This window comes from Chiloscyllium plagiosum, chromosome 23 (assembly GCF_004010195.1).
Source record: "Chiloscyllium plagiosum isolate BGI_BamShark_2017 chromosome 23, ASM401019v2, whole genome shotgun sequence".
NCBI lineage: Eukaryota > Metazoa > Chordata > Chondrichthyes > Orectolobiformes > Hemiscylliidae > Chiloscyllium > Chiloscyllium plagiosum.
In genome coordinates, this window is record NC_057732.1 from 28,373,082 (window position 1) to 28,395,526 (window position 22,445).

At 39.7% G+C, this 22,445-nt stretch overlaps 1 protein-coding gene across 10 annotated transcripts in view; it reads left to right on the forward strand.

Annotated features, from left to right (window-relative positions):
• LOC122561717 (voltage-dependent calcium channel subunit alpha-2/delta-1) overlaps positions 1 to 22,445 on the forward strand; it is a 661,591-nt gene that overhangs the window by 206,555 nt on the left and 432,591 nt on the right. For all 10 annotated transcript variants that reach the window (XM_043713760.1, XM_043713766.1, XM_043713767.1 and 7 more), the window contains exon 4: positions 637 to 696. In XM_043713760.1, the coding sequence (XP_043569695.1) occupies positions 637 to 696 (60 nt within the window). The remainder of the gene's footprint in view (positions 1 to 636; positions 697 to 22,445) is intronic.

Sequence of the window (22,445 nt, forward strand, 5' to 3'; positions counted from 1 at the left end):
TCCCATGGGGAACCTTGTCGAACGCCTTACTAAAGTGCATATAGATCACATCTACTGCTCTGCCCTCATTAATCTTCTTTGTTACTTCTTCAAAAAACTCAATCAAGTTTGTGAGACATGATTTCCCATGCACAAAGCCATGTTGACCATCCCGAATCAGTCCTTGCCTTTCCAAATACATGTACATCCTGTCCCTTAGGATTCCCTCCAACAACTTGCCCACCAGTGAGGTCAGGCTCACCGGTCTATAGTTCCCTGGCTTGTCTTTACCGCCCTTCTTAAACAGTGGCACCACGTTTGCCAACCTCCAGTCTTCCGGCACCTCACCTGTGACTATCGATGATACAAATATCTCATCAAGAGGCCCAGCAATCACTTCTCTAGCTTCCGACAGAGTTCTCAGGTACACCTGATCAGGTCCAGGGGTTTTATCCACCTTTAACCATTTCAAGACATCCAGCCCTTCCTCCTCTGTAATCTGGACATTTTGCAAGATGTCACCTTCTATTTCCCTACAGTCTATATCTTCCATATCGTTTTCCACAGTAAATACTGATGCAAAATATTCATTTAGAAGAGACTGAAATATATTTCTTACACCAAATTTAATGGACTGCCTTTTGTGTTTTCTTACAGAGACTTGCTCGTGCTGCAGAGGATTCTCAGGTGCATCATGTTTGGCAAGAAGAATTTGGGGTAAGGACTTAAGTCTCCTTTTGTTTCCTCCTGAGGCCATCCTTCAGGAGTGATTCTGTGTCTGGCCTCCTTGTGTTTGTAGCAGGGATCCACAATTGAAGGGCACAATGCATAGTGATTGAAAATCAATGTCTGTCTCTTTGAGTTTTATTTTAAGATTTGTTCAAAGCTGTTGAGGTGTGACCAGTTGTCTGTCATCCATCAGTGACCTACTTTTCAGTATTAACTACAAATTTGTTGTTTGGGCATTTATATTGATCGATCCAAACACAGTTAGTTATTAAATGTAGGATCTCTTTACAGAAACAATCTGCTATGCAGTCAGGGCTGTGCGTCTGAAACCAATAGATTCATATTTGTGATTTGTTTTGAATTTGGTTAAATCCAATCTCCACTCTCCACGCCCAGGCACCCCACTCCATTTGTCTGCTCCTTTTCTAGATACCAGGGCTACCCAAGTTCAGGGGTCATGAGTTCTGGAGCAGCAAATGTCATAATGGAACTCTGACTAAGTTATAACAGCTAACCTCCCACTCTCACATACAACACCCGTTGTCTCAGCCCCCCTCCCCCACCTCAATTCTCACTGAAGGGCCACGATGGATTTCAAGACTCAAATTGGGGTCACTGTGGGAAAAGTTCGGAAAGCTTTGCTGTGGACTGAAGCTGGATTTTCCTGTTCATTGGTCTTAACCAATGAAAAGTGCAGAATTCCATTTGTTTGCATGCTGCACAGGAATTTTTAGGGGTTTCTTATTATAAGCAGGCTTTTGCCTGTGCCTGGAGTAGGCTATAATCAGTGTTCCTACCTTAATGACCTCTCTGCCATAATACTGGCAGTCAAGCTTGTCTTCTTTACACCAGAGTGTCTTTGGCAGTCCATGGGATACATTAAAGATTTTCACGTATGCTATGCTCTTTTCTCAGGCTATTCAGCAGCCATAGCAGCCTCCAGTCTTTTGTCTACTTATTTTTATTGCTTCTGTTCTCCCCTCCTACACAGAAAATGCCTGGCAGCCAATTTAATCCTTGATGTGATGGACTGGCTTTAGACCAAGAGCTCACTGTGGGGAATTGCAGCTTACTAATAATGCAAGTGCATGAACCTTTCTCTGATATATTGTGCAATTAATATCAATGGATATGAATGCAGATGGAATTTCAAACAGACCTAAGATACTGCTAAAAGGGCAGACCACATCTGCTGGATGAATGGTTTGATTTCACAACTAACGTTCCTGAATGATTCAAATAACATCGAAACCTCGAAATCACTCCCATCGTCTATGGTTTTATCAGGATGCAGAATGCATGGGTGTATTGTTCCTGCAGTTTGTTTTTAAGTGAAAGATGGTGCATGGTAACTAGCTGAGTGGAAGAATTATGTTGGTAACAAAATCGCTAACTTTATCAAGAGACAGGATAATTGACTGCTAGTAAGTAGTCGGCTTATTTTGTGCAGTATTGATCCATTGAAAATGAAAGCTGACATTTTATTTAGCTCTTGTATCACCAATTATTTTAACATCCAATGGATTATCCATTAATGTAGTTTTCCATATAAATTACTGAGGTAAAAATCCACTAGGATCTTGGAAGTGAAAATATCGAAAGGAGCTATATACTACCCAGTATTGGTGTTTGTAATAATTGCATTTTCTAGTGGCTTTGTGCTTTCCCTCATCTCATGGTTCTCAGATGGAAATCTGATGGTTGCATGATCTTTGAATCTGATTAACTTTGTGCGAAGTGATTTTTTTTCATATTTCATTAGCTCATCTTATGCAGACAACTGTGACAAGCATGTCTGTGATGTATCCAGCACTGCTCAGTCAATAAGCCCGGGCCTGAAACTTCGGCCTACTTGATGAACGTGCTTTTTTTTGCTGTTTGCATCTGCCATTAGTTGGGGTTCAGTGACCAAATTTCATGCTACCAGTAGCTCTCTGGTTGCTCAAGTCCACTCAATTCCTTGGCCTAGAGGGAAGTTGTAGAAGAGGGCAGCCACTGTAAGTGTCAACTCAACAAATGAAGGGCTTTTTAAGGCCCATTGTTGGAGGCATCTGTGATTTTCCTGTCAGCTTCAAGGTCCCAAGATGAGATGGGTAATTTACTCCATTGTCAGATAAGAATTGATCTAACTCATTTTTAAAAATACTCAATGCCCCAATTTCCACACCTATCCTGGAAAGAGACTAAGGACTCCCAGACAAAACTCTTCTTCTCTGTCTTAAGTGGAAAAGTCATTATTTTTATGTTGCTTAGCTCAACAAAGGGAAACATCCTTTCAAGTCCCTTCAGGATCATTTATCTTTAATATGATCACTTCTCATTCTGCTATATTTGAATGGATACTGGCCCAACCTATGCATCTTTTTCTTATAACTCCATTATTTCAGGAATCAGTCAAGTAAGCCTTTCTGGACTGATTTTAATGCTATTGTATTATACTCAAATCCCTTTACAATAGACAAGAACATTAAATTTGTCTAACCAATCATTTGCTGTAGTTGCAACCTAACTTTGTAATTTGTGTACCAAGTTGCCCAGATGGAATCTTCTAAATCATTGAGTTCTACAAACTCGTTCTATTTAAATAACATGCTGCATTTCTGTTCTTCCTGCCAAAGTACGTAAGTTAACACTTTCCCACATTATACTCCATTGGATGACTTGGTCATTGATATTGTATGAAAGAAGGAGATTGAGGCAGATGATCAACCATGGTCTTGTTGAACAGTGGAGTGTGGTCGGTGGGTTGAATATATTGTCCTGTGTCTGATATATTGAGAATTAATAAGTGAAGAACTTAAAGACTATCAGATCATGTTAATCTCAGGTGCACTGATGTTTGCAAGAGGAATGTGAACATTTTTAATGTTGATATTATACGTTGCAAAGAAGTCAAAATTGGAGGAACACGACATTCCTGAAGGGTTGTAGGGCTGGACGAATTTACAGCGATAAAGATGGAGTGATGCCACAAAGCAATTTAAACACAAGGTGAACTCTACATTTGAAAAGGTGAGGTGTGCAACCTGTAAGTGTCAGAGAGGTGATTGGTGATTTGAACTTTTCTGAGAAAGAGCACAGGCTGGAGGTTGGAGGTTGGTTTGGGATGCAGTATAGGCCAGAGGGTGGGTGTTTGTCAGGGATACAGTGCAGGCTGGAGAGTGGAAGCTTGTCTGGGATTGAGTGCAGACCAGAGAGTAGAAGATGACAACCAAAAATGCATTGGAATAGCAAAGCCTAAAGATTACAGAGGTATGGTTGAGAGTTTCAGCGCCAGGTGAGCTGAGACAGGGTGGGGGCAGAAATAAGTATCTTTATAATTGTGTGAATCTTCGGTCAGACACTCAGCGTAGTATCAAATGGATACCACAGTTTGGTTCAAAGAACAGAGCATCTGGTGAGGGGTTGAAATTAGTGGCAAGCTGACTCAATTGATGGCAGAGTGCAAAAAAAAAAGCAGTATTTAACTGGAAGAAATTTAAGAACTGTCAGCCAGAATCCAAGAAACTGGATCCTGCAATTCTTCATTCTTTTCAGGAAAAGAAAGATTAAGAGGAGCAAAATTGAAAGACAAAACAGTGAACATCTTCTCATCCTTATTAGTTTATCCAAATATGGCAAACTGTACAGATTTGCATATAATACATAGCAGTGAGCTCCTCGTTGGTCTACTGTCAAGAAGAGAGGTAGGAGGACCAAGTCTGATCAGATCATTTTGAGCCTGTTGTTCACACTTCCCCTGAGGACAGAATGTGTCTTGTGCACGCACTATTTGTTGATGCTGTGAAGAATGGCAGAGGATGACCAAGTGGCAGAGGATGACCAAGTGCCAGGAGGTCATGGAGTGGCATCAGAGGGTCAGGCAGCTGGCAACTAGGACCCAGTACAATGCCAAACAATGGTACGTAATTGAATATACCACTGCTCAGTCACTGACTGCGAATGCCAGAGAAGCAATGTCAGAGATGGCTGAAGATGTCACCATAAACAATTATTGACCTGTATCAGCTTCTGCTGGAAGACCTACGGCCTTGTTAAATCAGAGGCAATCCTGTGTCAAATTCCTTATGCAAATGAGGCACAGACCTTCTGACCTTCAGCAATGTGATGCCAAACTTTGTGTTCTTCTAGCTGTATCCTCCCTTCCCAGCTTTAGCACTAATGATTCTGCTAGTCAAGCACAGAAGAAAGACAGTGCAGGGGGCACACCCTAGTTCAACAACACCAGGTGACATATTCAGACATGCTTTTAAAGATCTCAAAGGTTTTCAGTGAATGAGTTGGTGATGAGTGAATAGGTGGTTGGGAAATTGGCAGCCAGGATGGTAAATAGGAGATAGTGAGGACTGCAGATGCTGGAGAGTCAGAAGGCAAATAGTTAGTGAGGACAGCAGAGATTCTTTTCCTCCTCAGATGCTGCCTGACCTGCTGTGCCACTTTATTGAGCCAGGTTGGTAAGGTCTCAGTAGGAATGGGCAGCTGAGTAGGGGGAAGAGGATGGGGGTAGAGGGGAGGAATGATGAATCAGGTTGGATGTTGTCAAGAGGGTGGATATTCTGATGGAGAGGTATTGGCTGGGAAAGTGTTAGCAAAGTGTGGGTATTACATGTGGTTGGAGGCTGAATTAAGTTACACTGTTAATCACTAAATAATGCCAGAGTTTAAACAGTTTCACAATTCTCAGGTAAGTGTTGCATATTTAGCTCAAGTCTCTGACACAGGTCAGTTAAGAGAAAACAAAACAGTATGTTCAAAATTTAATTCTGGGCCTTACAATTACATCTTCAATGTTTGTTGGGGGTAGATGGATTGTGCATAATAAATTCTCTCGACAGCCAAAGCCTCAGCTTGAAAGTAGACTTTGAAGTAGATTGTTTTAAAGGTAACACACTCTACCTAAAACTTCCCAAAAGATTGACAATTCCCCTTTTTATAGAATCTAGATTCATTGCACACGTCTCACTCTGCTGTGAAATATATATTGTTATTGATTTTTTTGGTGTATAGACTGAAAGCAAATCTTGAAAGACATCTCACTCAGATTTCCCTTGGGATCATGTGTCTGTGCTGGTAGTGGCTCAAGGGGATTCTTTCATGGTTGCAAAACATTTTCCCCTGTGCTTAAAGGGAATATCTTGCATTTTATTAGTCCGTCCATGTTAGAGACTTTCCCCATCAATGTAAAATCATGATATTTATTCAAAAAGAATCTTTGGATTAACCGAGTCTTTTTTTCTGGCTTTGCTATCTGTACAATCTTACATGCTTTGCAGAATTCCTGTTGGATACAGTGAAAGTGGGCAAAGGTGATCCTACTTAAAAGGCATTAACTCTTGTGGTGTACCAAAAAAAAAATCACAGGTCATCTCTTGCTTGTTTTTTTACACAATTTAAGGTTGGTGCACTGTGTTTAATTGGCTTGCAAGTGTAGCTTTAATATTTAATGTCAGCTGAGTAAATCTTCAGTTTACCCGCTCAGATAGTTGCTTTTGTTGTGACCTTTCTTCTCTTCCCCTTTTGTTTGTTCTCTTCTTAAATTACCTGATCATTTGCATACAGTATTTTATGTTTGCGTAAAGCCTTTAACAGAGCAGAACCAAAACACCAGGCATTGCAGACAGGCAGTCAAACATTTACAGCAAAGAAAGGGATATCTTCATGGGGGGGTGACTAAAAGTCAAAGGGCTGAAAATTTAGGAGAAGGTCTCCAAAGAGTTGGAAGAGCTGGGAGGATTGAGATGGCAATTCTAGAGCTCAGAGCCAAGATGTTTATGGAAGACATGGCCACCTATACTGGAACAAAAGGGTGGCTGTGGAGTGATGGCGCTTAAGGAACTGGAGTGAAAAGATTCAAGAATACCAGGCATCTGAAAATGAGGTAGCTGAGCTAGGAAGGAACATGGCCATAGTGATTTGAACATGAAGATGAGAAATTTTAATTGGAAGTGCTGGAATTCTGCGAGCAAACATAGGCTTGTGAGCATATCAGTAATTGATGAATGGAACTTAGTATGTAATAAGATGCAGGTTGCAGCATGAATGAGCTGATATTATGGAGAATGCAGTTTAGGAGACCCAACAAAGAGAGTATTAGAATTGTTAAGCCTAGAGATAAGAAAGACAAATACATTTGATAGCAGATAACCAAAGAGGCGGGGGATACTGATGAAAATAGACACCAAAACTTTATTTTGATTTTAAATATGGAGATTTAAGCTAAATCAGGAAACATCTAAGTAATGTGGGATGACTATTTTACATCCTGAGCCTATTCCATGCTTCACTGAGTTTGTGTCTAAATTATGACCTAACTATATGAACTCACATTCACTAAGAGTATGAGTCTCAGATAGAAATTTGATAATTGATCTAACATAATTTTCATTTGAGAATCAGAGTTCCAAACTTCTAACACTTCACCAAGTGAGAAGCAGTTCCTCATTTCAATTTCTTTACATCTACCCAATCTGTTCCTATTAATGCTGTGAAAATGTTGATCTCATCATCCTTTAACCTTCTAAATTCCTGGGAATACAATTCTAGTTTGGGGCTGTTATAGTGCCTGAGCCAGGAGGACTGGATTCAAGATGTGTCATAACATCAGTAAACAAGTTGATTAGAAAATATGTCTAATCCTGGTTTGTGAAATTCATCATTGTAATTTCATGCTTGGAATCCAGGTATTATTTTAAACCAAGGTGGCAATATGCTTTCTGAGATATGGTAACCAGAACTGATTCCAATACCCTGGGCTTGGTCTAACCAGCTAACTTTGTATATCCACAGCATAACGTCTACTTCTTAGCTTCATATAGAAAGACTAGCAGTCCATTAGCCTTATTGATTATTCTCTGTACCTGTAAGTGCTATTTCATTGACATTTGCATTTGGGCCCCCAAGAAGTTTTGGACATCACTGTTTTCAGCTTTTTACTTTTAGAAGGTCCTCTGTTCTGTCTTTTTAGGTTTGAAATGAACGATCTGTGAAATCCATTTTGTAGCTTTGACCATTCAGTAATCTGTCACTATCAAATTGCATATTTATTCTTCTGTCTATACAATGTGTAATGCCTCTATCTTCGATTCAATGGCAAACCTTGATATGAAGCTTTCTATCCTGTTATTGGAATTGTTAATAAATGTGGCAATTATTTGAGGGCCAACACAGATCCTAGCAGGGTGTCATGTTAGAATTGCTAATCAGAGATTAATTTCCTCTGTTCATAGGTTTCTTTGAATCAGTAAAACACCTCAAATTATGAAGCAGTTCTGGAGAAAACTAACTGATTTTTCTGCATGCTGCTTGCAAACATACAGCAAAATAACAGTCAGGCAGAGTCTCAACATTGTATAGACACAGTGCATAGAGTCCTGAAAGGTGAACTCATTCAGAAAGGAGGGGCATGTTATATGTTTACCTTGTCTTTAAGAAAGTTTAATGATTTGCATTAACAAAGGAGCCCATGAGGCACTGTATTGAATTAAAAATATGCCAATATGTTATCATATCATGATGGTGACTTTGTTGATTTTCACAATTACCAGTTTTATTGTCAAGCATTTCTATTTGTGTTATCAATTTTTTTTTCATAGACAGCAGCAGCTATTCTGCAGTTTGCTTATCCTAATGTACAAAAGCCAGATCTTGTTCCAGATTAGCCACTGACTGATCTTGTTCCTCAATCTATTTGTAATGTTTCAAATCAACTCAGCATTTCCTAATGTTGTAAAAATATTTTGAAGTTTCTATTTTTACCTAATCTGAGTATGCCCCTTGTAAATCCATAGCAGAATAGCTGCCAGGCAGTCACTATAAGTTAAATATACAGCACATGGGATCCCTCAAGTCATATCCTGCCAGTTGGATTACCTGCCCATTATTCCCACTCTGTCTCCAATTTCCAAACATGATCAGGAATTTGGTTCACTTTCTTGAGCTTCAATTTGAGCCATTGGAAACTTAAGAGTGACTTTATTAAATGCTTCATAAACAGCAGCCTTAGAACAATTCCCAGGCTGCAACTTTAGTTACCAATTTAAATAATTTGATCAGGTTCTTCAGTTATGACCTACCTTTTACAAAAAACATATGTCACTCTGATCATCTTACAGCAATGACAAGCAAAAATTTCCAATGCAAAATAATTGTTCCCAAATAGAGAAGACTTTAAAAACTTCTAGTGCAGAGATGTGTAATGTTCTCACCTACTTTCTTTAAAAACATGACAGAAATCCTCGGAATTTGTCACTTAATAGTGCCATTATTTTCTTTTTAATGGATGAGATTAGATTCCCTACAGTATGGAAACAGGCCCTTTGGCCCAACAAATCCACACAGAAGAGAAACCCACCCAGACCCATTTCCCTCTGACTAAAGCACCTAACACTCTGGGCAATTTAGTATGGCCAATTCATCTGACCTGCACATCTTTGGACTGTGGGAGGAAACCGGAGCACTCGGAGGAAACCCATGCAGACACGGGGAAAATATGCAAACTCCACACAGACAGCCGCCCAAGGCTGGAATCAAACCTGGGACCCTAGTGCTGTGAGGCATCAGTGCTAACCACTGAGCCACCGTGCCGCCCGTAAAGTTATGTTGCTTTTGTTAATTGTGGGTATCCTTCCCCGAATAAAGATTTATTTCCTTGGATGTTCCACATTTTATGCTTTTCCTCACTGTAAAATGATACTCAAAATAGCTATTCAATGTGTTTGCCATTTACTTATTTTCATTGATAATGCCATCATTATCTGTATTCAATAATCCCACGTCACGTCTGCCCATTCTTGTTTTCCTTATAGCAAATCATGAAATCCCTTGCAAATTGCCTTTCATATTCTTCTTTTCTCATCACCTTTCATTGTTCCTTCCATTCTCTCTCTGTTGCCAGGATCTGCACTAGTTTTTGTACTTCTGTCAGATTTTTCTTTAGTTTGATTTTGTCCCTTACTCCTTTGGTCAAGACAGCCTTTTTTTAGATTCCTTGCAATCTGGACCTATTGTAGTTTTCTTTGCATTCCTAGATGATTTATTGATATATTCAAAAGAAAGAAGAACATCAAGACATGCCTATAACAAAGTTTCAACACTTTAAGAAGGTTTGACATGCTTAGTATACTAGCAGAATCTGTCTCATGACCCAGGATGTTATTTTGGATACAGGCTATGAAGATACACTTAATTCCATGCCTGTGGTGGTACAAACAATGTGTTGAGAATTTTCTGTGCTGCAGTTGTCTTAGCTGAGCATCAAATTTAGTAATGAAGGCAATGTGGACAGCAGTAGCAACATACTTGTGATTGCTGCTATGATGGTCACCACAATCTCCACAAGAAACCATCAAGGCCTGTGTTTTCCAATGCTCACAGATTACAAGATGTCGAGGACATTTCAAGATATTCTCTCCAACAATGTATGTAGAGAGAAGCTTTGATTGAACAAGTAACTACAGTCTGCACCTTGTTGATGCTTAAATGTATGGTCTTTATTGTCAATTTGCTGATGAGTGGAAACACTATTTTCAGTTTATCTAATCAAACCTCCTCACATTTTGAATTGAAAAGAGCCTTAGTGTCTTTTGTGTTTCCCTATAATAGACGTCTTTCAGCTCCCCTGTCATAATGATTCTCTCCTGTTCTCTGTCCGTAGCCTGACATGCTTGCTAAAGTGAGGCACTCAAAGCTAACCACAATATTCTATTAATCACTTTACCATTCTTATGCTATTCTTAGCTCATCAATTAGAATTGCCTGTTGTAATTCATTTCCCTGCCCTTGCCCAGTCATATTCTTTAAATTGCTTCATCTCATACGTAATTATTTGCCTTTTAAATGACAGAGCTTTTGACCTTGGTAATAACCTGTCGCAACATTGAAAATAGTTACTTGGGGTTAAGTCTAAAACACAAAGAACGTGCCTGAACCTGCTGCCCATGCGACTGTTGCGCCTTTTTACACCTGTCGATAATATGCCATACTTCTGCTCCACCTTGCTGAGGTGGGGCACTTCATTAATGAACTTAAGCCAGATTTCCACAATTGAATCTAAAAAATGTAACAGCTTTTCTGGGGTTCATGCTGTTATGTATCCATATTTCCACTTAAACACTACAAATTGCTTTCAATATATTTATGTTCACTTATTTCCTTCAAAAGCTGTGGTACTTATTTTTTCTCTATATTGAATTGTATGCAAAACCTCTCTGTTAACTCCAGTAACTCTTCTGTGCTCTTCCAATCTATTATGGCCTTCCTCAGAGTTTATTACTGCTCCTAATTTAGTATTGGCAAGTTTCAGTACCTTCAATTTCTCTTGTGCCTGTGTCTAAATTATACATTTAAATGAAGAATTGAAGAAACCACAGATCAAACCCCTGGAGCACAGTGCCATTCATATCCTGACTAGTTAAAACAAAAGTTTAGATTAGAGTGGTGCTGGAAAAGCACAGCAGGGCAGGCAGCATCCTCGGATGCTGCCTGAGCTGCTGTGCTTTTCCAGCACCACTCTAATCTAAACTCTGGTTTCCAGCATCTGCAGTCCTCACTTTTGCCTAGTTAAAACAAAAATCCATTTAGCCTTACTCTTTATATTCTGTCCCGAAGACATGTCTATGTTCATCAGCTGCACATATTTCCATATCATGCACTTTAATTTTCAAATACTTTCTAATAACTAACATATATAAGTCCCATGCTGCATTTCCTATATTTATGCACATTGCTAAATTATCTACTTGAAAAGTACAGCAAAATGATTCAGTCCTTCTACTTTTTTACAGTGGCTCAGCTGGTGACATCAACACATGTTTGTCTCCCTTGCCTACTTCTCCTTTAAAGTTCAGGTCTGGGTCTCAGACGTAGCATGTTAACATACATTACCATTTTTTACAGGTACTTCAATCAACTAGTCCAGGCTTGTTATTACACATCTCTGGAGCATGTGGAGTGTGAACGCAGGCCTCCTGGTTCAGAGATATGGACATGACCATTGCGCCACAAAAGTCTCTAACATTCGTTGCATTCTAAATATCAACTCAGCGCCATTGTTAATTATATCCAAGAGTTATTACTACTGTTGCACCTGAGTCCAAAGCTCCAGGAAGCAATCAATCCATTTCCTTGAAACATGTTAAATTCACTTCCGTCAAGTATTCACAGGGAGAGACATCAGAAGCGTGTTCTCCCCAGATAAAAACTGCTTGACAATATGCAGGCTAACGTGGCTCAAAACCATTATGTGATGATGATGTTGATCAAGTTCCACCGGGACATATGAAACATGGAAATTACTACAGGGGAGTTATTGCTTTGTGAAAGATGCCAGTGGATTTGAAATGGGCAAATAATCTTATTGAATAACAAATATTAAACATAAAGAACAAATTCATTAGTCTAACTTCAACCCATCATGTGCAAAGGCATAAGTGGTAAAATAAAGATTGGATAAAATCTGTAAAATGTGCAAATGTAAGCTATTAATCAAAAAGTTAGTTAGCACACTTATTTTGAAGTAATGACAGTAGCATTTGGGATGCCACAGCAATTTGTACTGGGATTACACTGTTCCTTGTTTATCTTTGGAATTAAATACAAATGGATGTAGCACTCAGGAGCACTCTGGCTTGGTGAGACATCTTCGTTAAAGAATGGATTGGTCAAAAGATTTAAGTGCACATAAAGTTCAAAGTTGACGAATACAAACATAGGGAACATATTCATTGCAAGAGCAATGTTGAAAGAAGCTAAAGATGAAGTTGATAAGAGACCTAGGTGCCTTAGTAGATTCTGGATCGGTTTGTCCAACTAGTGAGGAGCAGCAATCATCAAAGCCAGTAGTGTATGAAACCATATTTCCAAGATAATAGAGGACAAGTCAGAGGAGGTCACAATCAAACCATACAGTGTTCAGTTCAAATCACACTTGGGGTATAGGAATCATTTCTGGTCATCCCGATAAGAAACTGAAGCAGTAAAGACACTGCAGCGCGGGATCATGAGGCTAGTATTTAAAGTCTGAGCCATGAAGAAAAAATGGACTCTTCATAATTGAAGGGAATTTGTCTGTGACAACTTGGTATAGTTTGCACATTAAAAATTAAACTTGAATATTACTTCAAACAAATGTGTTAGTGTAAAGCTGCAGATTTAAACTAGTAAAAGGGAAAAAAAACAAAAATAAGATGTTCTTTACAATGTGATTGGTGTGTGAACCATTCCATTATCACAACTAGATTAGTGAAGATGGCACACTCATTCATAGTCTCCTGATCCCTCATTGCTTACCTGTGAAGTTCAGATATTTTTATGTTTGGTGTATTGGATCCACTGCTTGCAGCAATTTGTTCTGCAAACACACGTTTCATCCTCTTCAAGCTCCACATGAACCAGAAATAGCTATTGCATGTAAGCTGAACATGGGGCAAGAAAACTTGTACACATTATTCATTTAGAGTCATAGAGTCATAGAGATGTACAGCATGGAAACAGACCCTTCGGTCCAACCCGTCCATGCCGACCAGATATCCCAACCCAATCTAGTCCCACCTGCCAGCACCCGGCCCATATCTCTCCAAACCCTTCCTATTCATATACCCATCCAAATGCCTCTTGAATGTTGCAATTGTACCAGCCTCCACCACATCCTCTGGCAGCTCATTCCATACACGTACCACCCTCTGCCCAGGGAAAACAGCCCCAGCCTGTTCAGCCTCTCCCTGTAGCTCAAATCCTCCAACTCTGGCAACATCCTTGTAAATAGATCTGTGGTTAACTAAAGAACTTCTGCTTGCTCGCCATGTGTAATACTTCCAGATCTGACTCTGAGTAAATTTGTCTCTTTACCTTTTCTCTGAGTGACCTGCACAAACAGCATCTCACACATGTGTCTTCTAATTGCGCTATAAGCAGAAACTTTGGCCGTTCATAAACTAATTTTCATAGGCCTGCTTGAGCACAATGGCAAAATTCAGAGCTGTGGTAAAAATCAATATTGGTTAGTGCTTTGTGCTGGTACCACTCACATCTACTTACAGTGACTTCCTTTCCCCATTGTGCAATAGCCCACAAGCTCAGTTAATAGCTGTTCAGAAAGCTGGATTGAAGATTATTCCAAGACGACAACTGTCCATTCCAATATTTTGTTCCATCTGTTACTTGGCAGAAACCTTTTTCATTCTGGGAAAGAAAATAATGGAAAGAAGTTAAAGTATTAGAGTTGAAATTGAAGATCAACTTTACAGGATCAAATAATGCTTGTATATGTCTTGCTGAACTATCAATTGTTATTAGCTAATAGCCTTAGCTGATGTGGAGACCTATTTTCTGAATAACATCAGCATCCGTTATTTCTTCTACATCAAGTAGAAGTGATACTTTAATTATAGATGATTTTCATTGTCCAGAACTGAACCATTAGGGTATGATAGTCCTTGAGCTACTTTCCCAAATTCAAATATACTGTCTCCAAATGGCACATTACTTGTGTTCATCACCGCAGTATTATAATTTATGGGACATCAAGTTGAAATCGACTCTTTAGTCAACATCCGTGGTTGCATTAGAGTAAAAGAAAAATAATCTCTCTCGAGTTTTGTTTACTTTACCTTGTATTTATCCAGCATTCCACACATCTCAGATCATAATCTCCTACTGCCACACCTTTATTCCTGATGAAGGGCTTTTGCCTGAAACGTCGATTTTACTGCTCCTCGGATGCTGCCTGAACTGCTGTGCTCTTCCAGCACCACTAATCCAGAATCTGGTTTCCAGCATCTGCAGTCATTGTTTTTACCCTGAAAAGAGTTTGACCTTATCCAAGTTTCCAATTTAGAAATAAAACAAAGCCATAAGCATTTGGTCTTATTTTCACAATATCTGTGAGCCATTTTAAAAATTATCATGATCAGAGCTATAAGCAAGAAAGCGTGTTCTGACAATACCATGGCATTAAAACGGGCATGTATTGAAACTTTGATTTATGTTTGATTTAAAATGCAATCTTAGTAGGTTCAGGTAGCAAAGGTCTTTCCTTCATATAAAGCTGTCCTCCCCTATTATATTCAATAAAGCTCTCTGGTGAACACCAACAATGAATACTAAATTTAATTTAATCAGTAGTTAAAGATTGTGTCTGTAATAAATTGCAGTTGATTGAATGCAACCCTCTTTTAAACCTCGGTATTTGTTGACCTATGAATTTTAATTTACCAGGCCTTAGAGAGGTCATTAGGGGTCATTACTATTACCCAGGATAAAGACTTTTGTGTTTTGGCGCTGTCTTGACATTCACAGTTATAGCCTGAAAATTACTGCTGAAGAGTATGGTTACATTCTGAGTACAGGTACAAACTGATCTTTCTTCTAAGATCATAACTTAGGAGAAAAAAATCTCATTCCTTTTTAACACATATTAAACAAAACTGATCAATTTCTATGAGTAATCAACACAACAGACTAGAATTCCATGCCATCAGTGCAATCTATTCACAGGATAGTGTGTTTACCAGAAAACAGCTTGACTCTAATTGCCTTTGGATGATGACCATTATTAGATTACATACAATGTGGGAACAGGCCCTTCAGCCCAACAAGCCCATACCGACCCACCGAAGCGCAACACACCCAGACCCATTCCCCTACATTTGCCCCTTCACCATCTTAATGAAAAATTGCTTGAGTTAAAAGATTTGAAGTAATCACACTGTCACTTTGCTTGAAAATGAATACTGCTGTTGAATTTTGTTTTACATTTATCTTTAAACTCTTGGAAACACTTGCAGCTTATTAGTATTATTTATTGGCTATGCAACCTCCTTAATTCCGAATTTATTTTATCCACCACAGATCCTATATTATCTCAACAGGGACTTTCCTGTCCCCACAAAATAAGAATCTAGGAGAATAGGAATTGCTAAATGGAAAAAGGGTCGGGTCCATCCCATTTGACTCTGATCATTCCAGTGGAATAATACAGATGAGGAAAACCCCTTTGTAGAGAAATGCACTGGGAACATGAACCTACCATCAACTGTTGTTTCCAAATATGCTGCACCTATTACAGGTATACATCATGTCTTACGTTACTCATTTCAAAGTGATATCCTGAAGACAGTCTTTCTAACTTCCTCTTTCCCGGTGGGAACTTGTCCAAGCTGTACAATTTCTTGAAAGACTTCTGAAATAACTCCACAGAGACCAGTATCCCATCACCAAATCATCCTTTATTTACACGTGAACAGTTCTTGACCATAGTACTGTCTCAGGCACCAGAGTGTCAATATCTGACACTCACCCTTTCAGTTGCATGACACTGAAATCTTTTACTATAAATTCTGTGTCTTGTGATCCCACTCCACAGCTATTTGATGAAAGAGCAGAGCTCCGACGGCGAATACTTCCAAATAAACCTGTTGGATTATAACCTGGTGTTGTGTGATTTTTAACTTTGTCTACCCCAGTCTAACACCAGCACCTCTACATTATTTTATATGTCAGCTAGGGCTCCCTGATTGGACTAAACTAACAGTCCCAATCAGGGAACGTGTATGCTATGAGATCCAGCTGGCTGACCTCATTACAATCACTGCTAATTCAAACATTTTATTCCATCAATCAGGCTAGGTTTCCTCTTCTGTATTCCTCCAGAATCCTTTGTCTAGAGAGGTTGGCACGAGACATACATCAGCTTCACCACATCCTCATGACACATTCTGGCTCACTTACAATACAGTTCTCCACTTCAGTCCTGCACTTTGGAGCATGTGCATTTCTTATACAGTGTAGTGCTGCTGTCAGGCTGATTTGTGAGCAGGGACAGGCATCTATCTCATGGACTGGAGCAGGGGTCTTCTCAAGGTTCTTAGCATTCTCTTTTCGTGTTCATCACTTTGCACCAGCTTGCATGTTCACAGCATTTCTGTCTTGCCTTGCCTTTTTTCACATTCCTGCTTCATACAGAACTTACAACCTCTCAGTACTTCTTTCTTGCCTTGCTTTTTAGCGCAGGCACAGAGCCAGACTGTTTGTCACGGTTGCCAGCAGTTGCTGAATGACACCGTGCTACATCAATGTCAGACCTGCAGCATATGCCAGCAGCTTATATGTAAACCCTCTGCAAGTGCTTCAGCAAATTGCTATATCTCAGGTTCTAAGTGGAGGAGTCCTCAGTCAAGTCAAAATGGATTGTCATCTGTTAGAGGAGACTGATATGGTAATTCAAGGGCATCATCTGATAACAGTCTGGGGAGTGCACCCATTTAGTCTCAAGGGGATGAGATGGGGTAGTGGCATTGTCAATAGATTGGCAATCCAGAGACACAAGTAATCTGGATATCTGGGTTTGAATACCAACATGGCACAGGGTGAAATGCGAATTCAGTAAAATTCTGGAATTAAATGTCTCATGAAACCACTGTTTGAAAACCTCTGCTTGGTTCATTACAATCCTTTAAGGAATGAAGCCTGCCATCCTTACCTAGTCTGGCCTACACATGGCTCCAGACCCACAGCAATGTGGTTGATGAGTGACTGCCCTCTGAAATGGCTGAGTAAGCCAATCAATTGTACATCAATCAGTCTTATAAAAAGAGTGAAACTGGACAGACCACATGTTATTGACTAGGGCACTAGAAATGTGCATGAGAGTGTTTGAAGGAAAGTGCTGCATGCAACTGAGGACGCAGTGGCAGAGATGAATAAGTGTGAGGGAGCAGAGAGAAGCACCTACCCTTGTGGAGGTCAGAAGGTCATTAACCTTTTGTAATTCTTGGCATTTGTCCAGACCTGGACACTGCATTGACCCAGATAGTTACTTGTTTTATTCATTCATGGGATGTGGGTATTGCTGGCTAGGACAGTATTGATTACTCATCCCTAATAGCCAGAGGGCAGGTAAGTGTCAACCACATTGCTGTGGGTTTGGAGTTACATTTTGGCCAGATCAGATAAGGATGGCAATTCCCATCCCTAAAAAGTATTAGTGACCCAGATGAATTTTCCAGACAAACGACAATGGTTTTATAGTCATCATTAGATTCCTAATTCTAGATTTTATTGAATTCAGATGCCACCATCTCCCATGGTAGGATTTGAACCCAGGTCCCCAGAACACTATCTGAGTCTCTGGTTTAACAGTCGAGTAATAGTGCCAGTTGGCCATCACCTCCCTATTGTGGTCTGGTCTGGCAGTCCTGAGGAAAGTAGATTGTCCTCTCCATCATCCCGTCCTCCAAGTCCCTGTTCACACAGCAGCTTGCCAACTTTCCTTGCTTAGCAGTGTCCTTTAGAATTCTGCAGCAGCCCTCTGACTGGTAGGTCCTGGCTTGCAGCCTTTAAACTGCTGCATGGCTGGGATTTTAATTTGGTACCTGTTGCAAATCCTGGGAATTCCTGGCCGTGACTAGTAACTCCACTGCTGGTGAATGTAAGATAGCATGGAGTAGCACCACAGAGATGTGCTGCATACAGAATGAGGAGGGTAGCAGAGAATTGCACATAAAATTTGCTCGTGTTCATGGCGAGAAATCCTCTGTGAAATTCTGCAAAATTGAAACTTTCGTGATTTTTGGTAAAATTTAGCCTTTGTCTGGTCTGAGAGTGGGGTGCTGGAAAAGCACAGCAGGTCAGGCAGCATTCAAGGGGCAGGAGAATTGACGTTTTGGGCATAAGCCCTTCATGATGCTGCCTGATCAGCTGTGCTTTTCCAGCACCCCACTCTCGACTCTGATCTCCAGCATCTGCAGTCCTCGCTTTCTCCCTGGTATGTATGGCATTGAATTTCTCAATAGTGAATATCGCCTGTCATTTGTCTATTCCCAAATATGTTTTTTTTCTATTGTAGTTTGTCCTGTTCAGCCTGAGAACCTTGCAGCCTTATTAACATGCCAGATAAATACTGACATTTCCCCAGATTGAAGACAGTCCCTGTGATATTGTCTATTGGTTACTGAGTAATGCATTGATTGTTAAATATTTCTACCAACTCCACCTTCTTAATTTTCATTATCAACTTTCCAAAAGAAGTTTGTCAAAGGACCAACTAAAATTGAAGTACAACATCCAACATTTCAAGATGCTTCTATCAAGCTGTATTTGCATACCCTTGCAGGTTTGCAAAATCTTCTCTTCAGAAACCCAATTGGTTTATGGTTTTGTTTCTTTCCAGATCCTTCATTCTCTTTAATAAAAACTGCTCATAACCTTACCCCTGTTGGATGTCACAGTCATGTGGGGCAGCATGGCGGCTCAGTGGTTAACACTGCTGCCTCATGGCGCCAGGGACCTGGATTCAATTCCAGCTTCAGGTGGCTGGCTGTGTGGAGTTTGCACATCCTCCCCGTGTCTGGTGGGTTTCCTCCGGGTGCTCAGGTTTCCTCCCACATTCCAAAAGATGTGCAGGTCAGGTGAATTGGCCATGCTAAATTGCCCATAGTGTTAGGTGCATTAGTCAGGAGGAAATATGGGTCTGGGTGGGTTACTCTTCGGAGGGTCGGTGTGGACTTGTTAGGCCGAAGGGCCTGTTACCACACTGTAGGGAATCTAATCTGGTCTGTAGTTTCTTGGGCTAATTTTGCTATCTTCAAATAAAAAAAAGGAGTAACATGTGCGTTCTTTGGTTCTTAGGCATTTCTCCAGTTTTCACTGCTTTCTGGAATAAAGAGAAACAGGAGTCTGTACTTGTCTTCATTCACCTAACAGCTTCCCACAATTATATTTAATTTAAGGTTTGATGACTATGCAATGGTTGGTTAACTATGGTAATTTTAACATATGGTTTTCTAGTGATTCTCACTGAACCTATACTCTTTAAACATGATTAATTTGCAGTTTTACATGATCCGTTTGCAATTTGCAATGGCCATTTTTAATAGATACGGACACCTTATTTGCAAAATTAATTATTGCAGCTATTGGCTTGCATGAGACAGATTGCTAAGCTTCATCTTTCCCGTTTCTAATTCATCTCCGCACTCAATGTCTCATTTTGCCAGCATAAGTGGTAACCTTTACTGGCTAACTTTGAATCAGATAGCTAATTCTGACAAAACAAAAGCAGACTTCATACATATGAATACTTTGTTCTGGTGGGTAAGAAACACTTTGGGCAGATTTTTCATTTGATGATAGTGGCTTTTCAGATGTAAAAGTGTTGATATTTATCACTGCTTGATTTTTGCTTCCTGCAATTCACTCGAGTTGCAGTACCAATGGAAGAAAATTGTAGCATCTGCTAAATGACATCTAAAATACTGCAAACAATCAGTTTGACTGAGATTGAGGGCACTTGATTCTTCTCAATGAATTGGTTTCTGTCTGGAGTGCAGTGGTTAAAGTTATTATACACAAAGAGCTACTTACCTGGAAGGCAACATTAAACTTTCCCCTGAAGGATGTTTTGATAGAGAAAGAGACTGCCTTTGGTTTAAAAATAAACACATACGTCCCATCTCTTATACTATTTGGGTAAAATTTGCCCAAAAAAAAAATGCGACTTCCAAAGTTAAAAGGTACATGTGCAAGCATGTAAATAATATTGCAGAACATTGGAAATTGAGCACTATCTGGGAGATAAATTGTTATGATCAAAAGGGCTGGACTGAAACCTTGTCCAACTCATACATTTGTCACAAAAAAATTTGAATTGAAAAGGGAAGTGATATTACTGCTAATTATATATAGACTATTTCAGAATCAAAAACATGTCAACCAGGTTCTGTAAATTAACAAATAAATAATTAGTTTTATTGTGTGAGAAACAAAGCTCACTCACTTCAATAATTTCAGTCCGAGACAAGATCTGAAGCAATCAGTATGTTTATTATACGCTTGCAAGCGTGGTGCCTGAGGTAAGGCACACAGAGTTCAGCAAGTACATATCTTATTTAAGATTCACTACTCCAAACCCAGTGCCCATTACTATTGTTTATCTCTTGCCTTATCTGGCCTTGTGCATAACAAAGTACAAGTTTTACTCGGCCATTTCACCACATCCTGCTGTGGCCCATTGTTAGGTATATCCTTCTTCATGATTATCTACTTCATCCACCTGTGCCATTTCCTCCCTTTCCCCAACCATATTGATCCTTATGACCTTTTAATTGGGTTTGTTTTTGTGTTTTTGCAAAAGTGGGAAACAGATGCTTATAACTACTGCTTGTACAAGCATATCTGGCTTAACCTACATTCCTCACAGCATCTTATCTATTTGTCTACCATTGTTAGCAGGCACGTTTCATTCTTGCATTCATATTTTAACTAATACAAAAACAATTATATATTTCCTCCACATAGTTTTCATTCTTGTTGACTCAGCTCTTGGTTGAAACAATTATACACTGGTGTGAGTGCACTTACCTTGCATAAGTAGTTATAATTGCAGAAGTAACACTACCTATATCCCACAATTGCAAAGAAAGAAAACCAATCTGCAAAGAATTTTTGAAAAAGAATTAAGAAGTACAAATATGTCCAACTACCCTTGTGAACATAGAAACCAGTAACAAAAGGAGGCCATGATGTGGAGGAGCCGGTGTTGGACTGGGGTGGACAAAGTTACAAATTATAAAATGCCAGGTTATATCCAACAGGTTTACTTGGAATCACTAGCTTTCAGAGCGCTGCTCCTTCTTCAGGTGGTTGAGTAGCAGGACCATAAGACACAGAATTTATAGCAAATGATTACAGTGTCATGCAAATAAAATGATATATTTAACAAATCTTGATTGTTGTTAAGTCTTTCATCTTTTAGAATGGGTTACAGGTTTCAGTTCATTAATATGTAAACCCCAGAACTTCTTTTAAGTCACATTCTCAAGATAGCTTAAGGTTTTATTAAAAAAAAGGTAACATCTCAGCTCAGACACCTTAATCGTGTGAGGTCAGAGTCTGTCTGTATCCCAATCTTGACTCAAACTGGTCCTATTTCCAAAGTGGAATTTACAAAATATTATATGGATTGATTATCTGCATTGGCTGCCTACTAGTGTATTTTTTGAGAAAAATAGAATGTATCTGTCAATATAATTCTGCAAATATACATTCACCCCAAGACTTATGTGTGTGCGCGGGAAGGAGGGAGAGAGAGAGAGAGAGAGAGAGAAAAAGTGCATGTGCGTGTGAGTGTGCATGCACGTGAGAGAGTGTGTATTTTGTGTGTGAAAGCTTGTGTATGTGTGAGTGTGATCGTGTATAAGCCTATGAGAGGGTATGTGATTGGGTATGAGTGTGGGGTGTATGTGTGCGTGTATGCCCTCCCCACTCGGGGAGCACTTCAGTGGTCAGGGACTTTTGGCCTCAGATCTTTGGGTGACCATCCTCCAAGGCGATTTTGGGATACGCAACAACACAGAGTGGCTGAGCAGAGGCTGATAGCCAAGTTCGGTACCCATGAGGGTGGCTTCAACCGGAATCTTGGGTTCATGTCACACTACAGGTCACCCCACTAAATATATATACACACACACACTCTATATACACATGCTCTCTCTCTCATGAATGCACACATACTACCCCACATACCTTCTCACAGGCTTATACCCCATCACCACTTACACACACAATTTACCAAGCTTGCACATACACAAACACACACTCTCTCATATGCACTCACATACATCGTCTCTCTCTCTTTCTCTCTCTTTTTCTCTCCTGCACATGCACACACGTATAAGTATATGGGGTGACTTTGTATTTGCAGAATTATATTTACAGATATGTTCTATTTTGCTACAGGTATGTTC